The 13,615-nt window shown below is 37.1% G+C and overlaps 1 protein-coding gene across 1 annotated transcript in view; it reads right to left on the bottom strand.

Annotated features, from left to right (window-relative positions):
- Positions 1–13,615, bottom strand: part of LOC122802543 (glutamate carboxypeptidase 2-like) — a 1,225,297-nt gene that overhangs the window by 201,505 nt on the left and 1,010,177 nt on the right. The window contains exon 18 of the mRNA XM_044072203.1: positions 1,459–1,551. Within this exon, the coding sequence (XP_043928138.1) occupies positions 1,459–1,551 (93 nt within the window). The remainder of the gene's footprint in view (positions 1–1,458; positions 1,552–13,615) is intronic.

The raw sequence follows: 13,615 nt of genomic DNA on the forward strand, positions 1-13,615 counted from the left end.
GGCATGTGCCATACTAAACAACTGCAGCAATTAGAGAAACCTCAGATTTTTCTAACAAAGAAGATCAAGGGGCTCCAACATCTGCCTTACACAGACCAAATGAAATCCCTGTCACTATACTCCATATCATACAGACTTCTTAGGGAAGACTTATGGCAGGCCTACAGAGCAATCCAAGACCCAAACCTAATGGACTTGCTGCATATCCATAAATCAAATGGGCCTAGGGCTACCTATTCCAGGGACTTAAATATGGCCTGTGACTTAAACAGGACATGGTAGAGGGACAGATTTATCTCCCAGTGACTGCCACATCTTTGGATCAGGACATCAATTCATGTGAAACAGAGCACTTCTATGACACTGTTCAACAGGAACCTGGACGAGTGGCTGGGACACCATAAATTCTTACTGGAGATAGCACCCGCACCCCTCCTGGATATGGGCAGTCATCATTAAATGCAATCTAGGCTTAAAATGACCTTTGGGTCGATAGCCTAGTAATCTCCTATGATCCTATGATCCTATATTTCCTGTGGAACCCACATCTGAGTAGTTGTCTCATTTCAGTAACCTGCCTATCAGATAAATTGAATTTTGAGTCACTTTGCCTGGGAAATTAACATCTGGCAATTCCCATTATGTGGACTGCACATTTGCAGTACTCTGATGTATAGTGCACAGCCATGCTCTGAATTTTCTCATTTAGTATGTTCATCTTGTGCACTTTTGCAAATACATTTTGAAATCTTTTGTCATATAACTGGTAATTCTGCTATAAGGTAATGTGGTAGGGATTCACTGTCATGTAACTGGTCATTCTGCTATGATATAATGCGTTAGAGATTCATTACTTGACCCATGATAAGACTTGTGAAGACAAGGAGATACTCTGGCTGTTTAACATAGCATAACTTAGAAGCCTGACCTATCAAATGGATTACAGAAAGTAACATTTACATGGAACATCAATACTTTAAACAGTTTTATGTGATGTATAGTTCAAAGTTTCAAACCATAACAAATGCATAATTTAATATATTGCTTAACTATAATGCAAATAAATGGCTAATATATCTCATCCACTTTTGCTTTTAAAGTTTCGTCAACTTATTTACATGTAAGAATATGGGATACAAAGAACTTTAAAATATTTCAAAATAATTAAAATAATTTATTTGGAACAATGAAAGTATTCCTGTGGCTATAACACGAGCAGCTTACCTTATTCTAGCACTTTTTGTCTTTAGACATTGTTATGCCCACAAAGTATATCAAGCAATACAGAACATCAGTTTACAGACTGTAGAATAATGACTCATTTGATTGAAGTACTACATAAAAACGTTGCTACCCCATGCTTGGTCGTATTGCTGCCATTGATCTGTATGTAAATGTCTTACCTTATATAGAATTTTAAAAGCATCATTGGCTTAACATATCCTTATTCATACATACCTGTAGAACGGCCTGCCAGGTAAGCCAAGAGGGTCAATGAAAGCTCTTTCCAGGAACATCAGTTGGTCATTTACAATCCGTAGTGCAACTGGACTGAGAAAACCACAAAAGTAGTGTAAGTATTAAATATTACTTCTATTCAAGATAACTGAAGTTATAAGAAGATATCTTAGAAGAATTTGGATGCATTTTATTTGGTTCTTTTAATACATTGCATGAAACTATGGCACTAGCAAAATATCTCTGCATCTCACAATGAGTTTCAGTTAAGTTTGCATCTTGCAAAAAGCTTGTAGAAATTGTTATATAAGAGCAGGATCTATTTTTCAAAACCTGTTAGGCTATTACCACAGGCACGGAGAAGGTGAGCTATAAAAATTGACTACAAAAAGGTAATCAAGATGGCTACCTATACTACAGCTAATGACAGTCCTGATCAGCCATGCCTCAGATCTTATATTTCCACTCTTAACCATTTATTTATTTATTTGTTTTATTTTTATTTATTTATTTGACATTTGTTGACTGGGATAGTCCAACTGGGTTGTAGCCCTTTTTCAGCAGTGGCCTGCGAAGAAAAGCTCCAAAGTAAAGTTATATTATTACATGTTACAGTAAATGTATAATACAATGTGATTCTCTACAAATGCGTTAACAAAAATGAAGGAAAAAGAGATATTGTATTAACTGTGGTTAAGACAGGTAGTTATAAAAGTGACACATAGTAGAGGAACAGAAGACAGTGGACAGTTCAGCAGATTAGTAGTAGTATTCAACAGGTGGGGGTGGTGTTAGCAGGAGTGGGTATTAAGAGAGAACAGCGGAGGTAAAGTTGATAATAGACGTTAGTTGTAATGGAAGTACAGCAAGAAGTCTTGAATTGATAAGCAAGGTTGGTAGTGGATAGTCATGGTTTGTGCCCCAATACTAGGTCTACTTAGCAGATGATATACTGTTATGCATAAATCCAAACTAACATGTAATTCTGGACATATAAATGCAAAAAAGCACCTGAGTGAATGATTCTCATTAAAATTTCTAAAGAAGTTTCATAAATATAAATGTCCAAATCAGCCCCCCTGCAGGATTCATCAATTAAAGAAAAGACTGTATGATATTTTGATTTGAGTTTTTCTATAATTCTGCAAATCCATGTTTAAGTACATCAGAAGGCAAAGCATGTGACAAAGCCACATATGAAAATATGTCTGTTTCTCTAGAATAATGCAGTAGGTTTCATTCAAACCTAGTGTATTATCCTAGAAAATCAGACATATATTACATGCTACATGAGCTACAGGAAGCTCTTTGTCCATCAAATCTGTCTTATGCAAGATGCTGCCAGATACAGTAGAGAGTAAGTAAAATATGTTGTATCTGCTATGCTGCACTGTCTGGAGAAAGCATAAAGATATTCAAACACACTGGAAGCATGCTAGTCCATAACCAACACACATCTAAAGAAAGTAGCTAGTAGTATGTCTTATCTTCAAACTACACTAAAAGATTTGAAAGCAAGGTTGAGAAAACAGTCTTATTATCAGAGCTATTTCAGTAAATATTCTGTCAGCAAAACAACAAAATAGCCCACAAAATTTCTTAGGTATTCATACTGTTTAATGACTCACTCCTACACTGGCAGTTAGCTGTCCTACATTGCCCCACTGAAGCATAAATAATTTGAAAACAGAGCATACACAGTGTCTCAATGACAATATAATGTAATTGTCGTACTAAATTTTATAGTATTCAGTGCCATGATTAGGTACTTTAGAAGTCAGAAAATTATTTACCTTAAGAAGTAAGGTAAAAAGCTGTTCTACTTGTTCAGTTGTTGAAAAGACTTTTGTTAAATTCAAATTTCTTTTACTGTAAGCTTCATGCAGTTGCTGTCCATCCTGGCAGAAGTCAGGAATGTGATACTTCATTAACTAACTGTTGTCACGTGTTAATGAGTGAACACAGATAAATGTAAGATTTGGGTTCATTGCAAAATATGAATTTGATGTTGAACATTTAAATTATATACGACAGATCGGTGATTGGGCACAAAACATAGGTATACATTTTAGTTATGATAAATGTAACGTAATGCATTTTGGAAAGGCAGCAGTTAATTCACTTGTGTACCTATTAGAATATCCACTAAAGGAGATAATCTAATTTAAACACCTGGGAATAACCACGGCTGCTAACGTTTCCTTTGACTCACATGCTCAACTGTAAATAATAAAGCTATGTGTCAAATAGGATACATGTTTACAAATTTGGGCACAAGAAATTGGATGTGCCATATGTTACTATACAAAGCATATAACAGGCCAGTCTTGGAGTACAATAACGTGTTTGTATATATAATGCAGATCAGCTGAATTGCCTTGAGAGAGTACAAAGAAATTTCATCAAGAGGATTTTACCTTACAAAGGTAAGCATTACACCTGTAGAGGCAATTACTTCAGCTCATTTACTATTCATTATCATTATAGCCATAGTGAACTCATAGCTGCCTATAAAACGTTTCATGACTTTACGTTATATGCTGTCTTGGACATAATAATTTATAGCTGTAGTTTAACACTGACACTTCCAAACTATGGCAATTGATTTAGATACTATGGGACCACAATTATGTCACTCTTGCTTAACTCAGAGATTGGTGATATTATAGAATAAATTGCCACTTCATATTAAAGACAGTAAGAACTTAGAATCCTTTAAGAGACTATTGGATTCATGGGCTGAGGGAGAAGGGTTCAGTCTAGAAATCTTGGAGTCAGCCTTACCAGTCAGCCAAACATCCTTAACGCTAGTATACATCTTAAAATAACCTTAAAAGAGAAAGTCTTGTTTTCCAGGCTAAAACACCACTGATTATCGTCCTCCTCAACAACATTTCCTTTCTTTCATCCCTATCTAGTATATTTTCCCTGTAGTGCTATCCTATTTTTGGCACGATCTAGGAATCTGCTACACTTTAATCTCACTTATACCTCTCCTTCAATAACTGCCTTTCCCACTACCGCATTTCTCTGATATTCAAGTAGCCTTTTTGATTTTCCAAAAAATGAAAGATGATCTGTAAAACAATCAAGACGAACCAAATACACTTGTAGAACTCAGGTTTATTGCTTAAAGTCCGACCAAGTACTAAGCGCTTTCACCCAAACAGTGAGCATCATCAGAGTATTACTTGGTCGGACTTTAAGCAATAAACCTGAGTTCTACAAGTGTATTTGGTTCGTCTTGATTGTTTTACAGCCTTTTTGATTTTGACTGCCAAACCACACTCTAAATATTACTTTTATATCTAACTTCAGTTTGTAACTATTATTTGTCTACCCTTACATCTCGTAAAATCTTTCATTTTACTGTTGTGTTACTATTACTGCTAGTGCAAAACCTGGTATATTATTTAATATCTGTTGTAAAAAAATATCTGTGTCAATTTTTGCATCATTACTTAGCTTTCTGTAAGGCCTCTATTTGAAATCTCTATGTCAAGTATTGTATTTACACTGAATTTTTTTTGTAAAATCTGTATGTGGAGCTTTTCTTCTCAGGCCTCAGCTAAAAAGGAGTTTATACTCAGTTAGACATTCCTCTTTCTCAGTAAGCAAAAGCAATAAATAAATAAATACATAAATGAATGAATAACTAAATTAATTAATTAACTAATTAATGTATATGTGACGGTATAATGCTGTGTATTTTTATTTGATTTTCTTTTGTCTGTGAATTAACCTCAAGTAGTTCATAGGTCAAAGTGTGTGTGTGTGTGTGTGTGTGTGTGTGTGTGTGTGTGTGTGTGTGTGTGTGTGTGTGTGGTATGTGTCACTCTCAGTCTCAAAATAATATATTTTGGTAGTAGTTATTGAGGGAGATAAACACAACCACAATAGAACACATTTGCTACACAGTAATAGGTAACTGCTGCTCACTTTGGGGAACAGACTGCTCATGTCTTAGAGTATTTCATCAACTTTGATGAGGGGAAATTAGAGGCATGATATATATATATTTTTTAAATTAAGCTTTATCTATTTGAAACTTAGTATGAATCACATAAGACACATGCAAATGAGCTAAAGCTATGTGTAAGGAGAGGCTCACTGGAGTTAATCAGCAATGGTCATAGTGATGGTTTACTCTGCCCAAATGTTCCAGTGACTGCCACTAAACATTTTCACCATCTGTAAATGTTCCAGTGACTGCCACTAAACATTTTCACCATCTGTAAAACACACACACATTCGCCTCCATTTTCATGCACACATACAAATGCCAAACTACTGCTTCATAGATTCATAGGTGAGTAGTAGTCTAATGACCACCAGGGCCTTTATAAGCCGCCATGCATCCCAAATCTAGGATAAGTTCTGGTACCTTTGATAAGGGTAAGAAGGGGCTTGGGAGATGAAATATTCACAATCAGGAACCTGGGAGATGATCCATTTATCAGCTGCTTGTGTCCATTAGAGACATAAGTGCCAAACTAGGGATGAATTTCCTGTTTCCCATGCAATTGTCCAAGTTGCACATGAATTTGGCTAGGGAGGAACTCTGCTTCACATGGATGGGGAGCCTGTTCCAGAGAAACAGTAGTCTCTGCCATATGTACCTGTCTCTCTAGCAGATCCTGTTTATATCACAGGCTTTAGAATGGGTAATTCTAGTGCTGTTTGTCTTGCAGCTCAGCAATAGGTCCATCAGGGTGGGGTCTAACAATGTCTTGTATGCCAAGCATAGATGTCTCCTCAACAGCCTGTAGGAGACAGACTACTGGGGTAGGGCTTTGAGGCAGTCTTCATAGGCCATGTTACTTACCCCCTGCATTCATTTAGTGAGGAACATCTGTGAACATTCAAATTGTTGGATGTGCCTGGTTAGGTACAAACCAAAGGGGGCATTGTACTCAGTGATAGGACCAATGAATGGTGAATAGATGCCATACCTTTGTTTATAAGTTATACAACACAGAATTACGTTTTTACTACTATAGACATGATGGTCAAAGACTAAATCACTGTCTATGTGGGTCCCCACGTTTCGGACTACTGGGTCAACTCATAGGGATGTATTGTCAGTACGATAGCTACCAAGCATGGATGACTTCCAGAAGGATACTACTATGCATTTTTGGCATTTAGCTTTAGGGCATGGCTCAGGCACATGTTATTTGTATGTGTCTGCCATTTCTGGAGAACATTAGTGTCAGTGGAAAATTCTATGACTGCTCCTAATTTGGAGTCACCTGTACATTTGGCCAGCCAGAGGGCCTTGACATTGATCTTGACTTCAGCGAAGTAAATTCCAAGAAGGAGCAGTCCAAGGACTCACCCCTCAGGGACTTCACTTGTGACTTGGCCTCTTTGTAGAGGTGGGCTCCCCAATTCTAATTTCCTGGGTACTGTCTGTGAGCCAACTGGCTATTCACTGTGTGACCTAAGGGTTTATACGTAACCTCTTGAATTTCTCAGCAATGTCCAAGTGGGGTACTGTGCCAGATGCCTTGGCTGAGTCAAGGTAGGCAGTGTTAACCATTCTGCTTTCATCAATTGCTTTAGTGACCTTATCAAAGAAGTCTACCAGGTTGAATAGGCATGATCTGCATTTGACAAGACCAGATTGGGTTGGATCCTATGCCTGAAGGTTTCCTATATCATTATTGATCATTTCCATGATAATTCTGTATATGGCTTTGCATAGGAGGCTAGTGATACTTATGGGTCTGTAGTGTCAAGGTTCTCTAAATGGCCCACCTTTTCCATTCTTGAGATAAAAAGCCTACTTGGAAGCTATGGTTAAATAGCAATTCCAAAGGGCCTGACTGTTCATGTTTCATGTTATTTAGAAGGCATCTTGGGATATATTTTTCCTGGATATCTTCTACACTTATAATTTATGATGCTGGGTGCAGTTTTTCAGTAGTGGGCTAGGTAGAATATATTTTAGTGAAAGGTGTGATTAGTGAGTAGAAGAAATTTTGGCTTCAGAAAAGAGTCTTTTACCAGTGACACACAGCTTTTCTGCCATAAACAGGTGCTTTTCTGTAAGGTCTTCATGTACGTTAAGAACCCCTTTGGATAAATTAAAGTACCCTTTTGGAATCCAGTTTGACAAATGGGAGTTGTTATTTTCTAAACCCATTTTTAAGGCAGTTCAATGCAACCAAGCAGTATTTCAGGGCATCAGATATGTAAAACGACTATTAGGTGATGTACTTTACACATTGTATTTTATCTGTTTAGGTGTCTGTAAACATAAACCTTATAGGTTCATGTCCCTTTAAGAGTTTTTTATTCCATTTCATTTGTTTTCCAGAATAACATTATGGTGACATTTTCAAAGGCCACCATGTTAATATCATACAAACCTGCCACACACCACAAAAAAAAAAAAAAAAAAAAAAAGAAATAGACACATTCTGGAGAAATATCTAGGAAGATCCTATGGAACATAATAAAGATGGTGAATGGATAGAAGTTAAAGAAACAGTAAGAAGTTCAAACATAGTTGATATGAAATGGGATGAAGTAATGGCCATCGAAAATGAAACAAAATTAAGAAAAGCTCCTAACTGGAAAGCCCCAGGCCCAGATGCAGTATCTAACTTCTGGCTAAAAGTATTAGCATCTTTATGTGAAGATTTAGCCAGGACTAAGAACTATTTATATGAGCACCTCAAAACAGACACCAACCTGCATTAACAACAAGAAAAATGAAACTTATCCTTAAGAGTGAACCTGCAGGCTATATACCAATAACTTGCCTTCAACGATATATAAAACGTATACTGGAACTGATGCCAAAAGAGCTTATAGTCATGTAGAAGAAAACTGAATCATGACAACAGAACAAAAGGGTAACAAAAGTGATACAGAACAAATGATCAGTTGTTACTAAGTCATAATGAAAAATTGCAAAAGGAAGAAGAATCTAAGCATGGCATGGATAGATTACAAAAAAGGCATTTGACAACATCCCACATTCATGGACAAAGGACTGCTTACAGATGTATAAGATACACACTACATTGATCATGTGCATTACAATGACCATGAAACAGTGGCAAACCACTTTGTGCTAAGCCATGATAAAGGACAAATTATTATTCCAGGTATAAAAATTCAAAGGGGGATATTCCAGGGTGACTCTCTGTCACTGCTGATCTTCTGTCTTGCCCTGAACCCATTAAGCTGTCTATTTAACAGATTAGGTCATGGTTACAATTTAGCTCCCAGAAAACAACAAAGCATAAAAACTTCTCATCTTCTGTTTCTGAATAATTTAAAGCTGTATAGTTCATCAGATAGCTGAAAGTGCAACTGGAAGTGATCAAAACTTTTTCAGATGTTATAAGAATGCCATTTGGTCTTGATAAATGTGTAAAAGCAATTTATATCACATGGGATCACCCATTACCAACAGTTCAAAAAACAGATGCAAGAAAACTATATATAGCAGTCTATGAAAAGATGACAAAAGTAACACTGATCATTGAAATTGCTACACCCAGTAATTACAGTACCTTATGTACAGAGAGACACTACCCATTCATGTCAAGCAAAACTCCTCATTGGTCCTCTTTAAGAAAAATCTTGACGACTGGATGGGAAATAGAAAATTCACCCTGGGGATCACTTCTGTGGCACTGCTTGACAGGGGCACAGGAAAATAATTTTCTTAGGTGGTGAAAGCCAGGGAACCTTTTTGGCTAGGCTTATATAGGCCACAGGGCCGATAGCCTAGTACCTACCTATAAACCTATGAACCTATGACACAAAGTCATAAAATACCAGGATTTTCAGGCAAAAACTAGGGCAATGTGGAAGAAGGATACCCAGACAGTTCCAATAGTAGTAGAGCAATGGTTCTCATAAATAGGAATTTACAGTCCTATACAGATATGCTGCCAGTAAATGTAGCTCCATATGAATTACAGAAGTAGTCAGTTCTGGGCAAGATGTGAGTGCTGCAAGGACCACCTGTGGTTAATATCAGAAATTGAAAGAATACTATTTTCATGAACTTTAATAATACTTTGACTTAGGAATGGGGTCCATTACCGACACTGTATTATAAACCAAAAAACTTGGAGAAATTAAAAAAAAAAGAGGAAACGCATATCTAAAAAGTATCTAGCCCCCCCCCCCCCACAAACACACAAAATCAAATCACTAAAATGGTTTAAAATACATCAGTGTTAGATAAGCCTGACAGTGCATGCTGCACTTGATACTGGGGCATGACGATTCACAAAGTTCCTCACCAAACAAACATCTATGCTGTGGAATAAAAGAGGCAGAGCATTGTTCAAGAGAAATCTTGACCAATGGATGGGAGATCGCAGAAGTGTCACTTCGACAGAGGCACAGCAAAATAATGGGTATAGTTCCCCATACTAAAGGGTCGGCAGATAGCCTAGTATGAACCTATGAACCTATGAACAAACTTACTCATTATGACCATAACCCAGATTCTGAAAAAGGATTCATGCCAATGTCAAAAGGGAGACATGCCTATCAGGCTTTTTACTCAAAATATGAGTGATTCACATACGGTTCTTCACTTCATGACAAGCATGCATTAAATATAATTTACAAGCTAATAGATTCACTGGGTGTGAAAGCGTGACCTACTCAGGTAGTGTATGATTTATTGCAATCCTTCATTCTTCTGGGTAATTTGGTCCTGACATTAGTTATTCTGAACCTGCACTCTACAAAACTTTTTGTAAATAGTGAGCGATCAGTGAGTGACCTAGAGTTCATGCCACTGTTACTATTTCTAGTCTCATGCTTTATATTTGATTTAATAATGTTCCATTTACTAAAATACCTACATACATATGCATATACATATACATATATATATATATATATACACACACACACACACACACACACACACACACACACACACACACACACGTGTGTATGTAGGTATATAAATATATGTGTGTTTTTCTCAAAAGCATACATGCTCAAATGACAGATTTTGATGTTGGGAATATAGACTTTCTGTATGTTGTGTGAGGTTTGTTTGCTTTCAGATAGGGGTTGCTTACTAATGCCAAAATATTTGAGAGATTCACTTTATTCATATACCACTGTCTATTGAAAATAGAAGGTTAATAAATTAGTGTGATGGGAGAGGGAGTCAAACTCAACAGAGATGGAAATTGTACTTATAAATTCACCCACTGCTACTTTGAGCAGTCCAAAAAATAGTTAATTTGTGTTGCAGTTTTTCCCCTAATATATTTATACTCTTCTCTTTGTATCATTCTATTGTATATAATGTAGTTCTGTCAAGAAGTTAATAAAAGCGTTAAGAATAGCAGACTGCCATATCTTGATTTTAGCTTGGGATGTGAGCACAAAATGGACAAGAAAAACTCTGCTAACACTGTATGTCTAACTGGTGTTGCTTAATTATAGAGTTTATTCAAATACTTGACCTGATAGATTCATTGAACGATCTATTCTCTACAAGCTAATGATTTTCATTTTTTTCCTTCATTACAAACAAACCTTGATCACAAATAGTGTCATGATATCTAAGATATTAACTGCGAATGGTATAAAAGTAGAATTTGATCCAAGGCAGTCTTCATAACACTTAGATACTCATGTTGATACCGCTACTGGCAAAGTAACATAGTAGGGAAGGAAATGTTGACTGAGAATCAGAAAGGCTGAGCACCAAGTGAAAGTGTTAGCTTGGAATTTTTCCACATCATGCTAAGCCTTCCTATTTCAGAGACTGCTCTACCACTGATGGGTTTTCCCTTGTGGGGATCCTCAGTATTGACAGTGGTCTCTTGGGCAAGGCACATGCAAATGTAACAGTCTGGGATGGATAATGCTAATTAGTCATGTGTTCTCCTCCAAGGATGTCCATGTCTTCTGATTTACATGGCTGAAAAAATTTTACTCTAAGAGGAAAATGTGGCCAGTGAAAAAACATCTCAGTCACCCATTCACTCCTACTGTAGTACTAGCATTGCAGGTAAGTTCGACAAAGACATGAGGTTGGGTGTATGTTAATGTGTGGACATGTGTATGCATGTCTGTTGGGGTATGACTTGGACTGAATGAATGTGTGTGTGTGTGTGTGTGTGTGTGTGTGTGTGTGTGTGTGTGTGTGTGTGTGTGTGTGTGTGTCTGTGTGTCTGTGTGTATACTGTCTTGAGTTGGATCATGTGGGCAGGTGAATGGTAAGTGATTCTCTGAGTGTAAGTCTGTTTTTTGTGGATGAGTAAATATGTGTTTGTGTGTCTTTCTCATCTTTCTCTCACAGTGTAGAGGGATGCCTTTGCTAAAGTCAAGCATGGGTTGCTATGGAGGACATTAGCATGGTCAGGTCTGACAATGCAGTATTCGATTCAGAGACATGGTAATAAGATGCTCATGAGAGCTTTCTAATTGTAGCAATATCTGTCTCTGAAACACATTTTCTCATCACAACTCTGACCAATCAGCATTGGGAAATTAGTTTGAGCAGTGTAGATTTTAGTTAATCTCAGTCAGTATCTTATTTATTCTCATTTTAGAGAATGGGCAAACTGGACATCAGTACCCTGATTGGAGAACGAGCATTCTCCAGCAGGGTATTAATGTACAAGTAATGCCCGCTGAAAAACAAGTCCACTGCTTCACAGCAGCATATCAAACTGATGTGGAGCGTGGACTGAGAAAATGGAATGACATCCATTATTTTATGCTTGCTAAGTAGCCCTACTTCTGTTAGGTGTAAAATATAAAAAAATGCAAATTAAAATAAAAAAAAATGTGTGTGTGTGTGTGTGTGTGTGTGTGTGTGTGTGTGTGTCACTGTGTGTGTGTGTCTGTGTGTGTGTGTGTCTGTGTGTGTGTGTCTGTGTGTGTGTGAGAGTGAGAGTGTATGCATGTATGAAAGTAAGAGAGATAGTTGACTGAAAATAAATGAATTAGAAAAAAAGTGTGTGTGTGTGTGTGTGTGTGTGTGTGTGTGTGTGTGTGTGTGTGTGTGTGTGTGTGTGTGAGAGAGAGAGAGAGAGAGGGAAGAGTGACACCAATCGAACAATCCCTGGTAGCATCATATAAGAGCTTTGCGCATCTCTCGACCATACCTGTCGGCACAAGAAATCTGGACAGAGCCACAAATAGTGAGCAAACAAACGTCTAAAAATATTGATGGATTAAAATATTGCTCTTATAAACTTAGGAAGTTGCTGTTCATTAGCATGCATTTTTCTGAAGCAGAAATATGTGCGTGCGTGTGAGAGTGAGTGAGTGAGTGAGTGAGTGAGTGAGTGAGTGAGTGAGTGAGTGAGTGAGTGAGTGCGATGACTACTGGCAGCAGCAGCAGTAAAGAGGTTTGCGTACCTCTACATCTTTCAGCTGAAGAATCTGGTTAACGCCTAAAATAAAGGGGGAACAAAGGCTCTAAAACAGAAACAGATTTCAATTATTGGTCTTATAAAATTACAAACTTGTTTAAGTAAAGGATTTATGTTAGTATGAATTTTCTAAAGAAAGTAAAAGTCTGAAGCTGAAATCTTATGTCATTATTTAGTAATTTCAATCTCCAGTGACTGCCAACCAAACAATTTAGGAGTGAGGGACCAAAAATAAAGGAAATACCTTGTTAGTTTTTAAATGTTATATTTTGGATGTAAAATGCTTCCTCACACACCATTAACATGTACTGCAAGAAGTCTGAATCATTAGGCAGAGGAAGTATTTTACATCAAAAATATACTAAAAAAATCTTGTAATAAAAAAATATATACACATATATATAAGTAAGTAAAACGCAACAGTTTTACAAACAGCCCATTTTCTAAGTGCAATAATGCCCAACGGGCTGTAGGTTAATGTGTGATTAATTCCCTTCTAGGGGTGTAAAGGCCCTCCACCTGTGGAGTCGGGCCTCATAACACCCCTGGGTGGGCGTTAATTACACATTAACAAACACCCTGTCAGGCATTTTGCTTGCTTAATGACTAGATAGACAGGGAAATAGTGATGTTAAAAAGTTATTTTTTTTTCAGAATGTAGGCCAAGAGCATATTTGGATATCAGTTATGGTGAATTTAGAGCTACTATGGTGGCGCTGCAGTAGCGTTGTCGCCACATACCAAGACGTCCTGTTCGATTCTCAGCTAGAGCG

Source organism: Protopterus annectens, chromosome 5.part0, assembly GCF_019279795.1.
Source record: "Protopterus annectens isolate FY-2018-M chromosome 5.part0, PAN1.0, whole genome shotgun sequence".
NCBI lineage: Eukaryota > Metazoa > Chordata > Ceratodontiformes > Protopteridae > Protopterus > Protopterus annectens.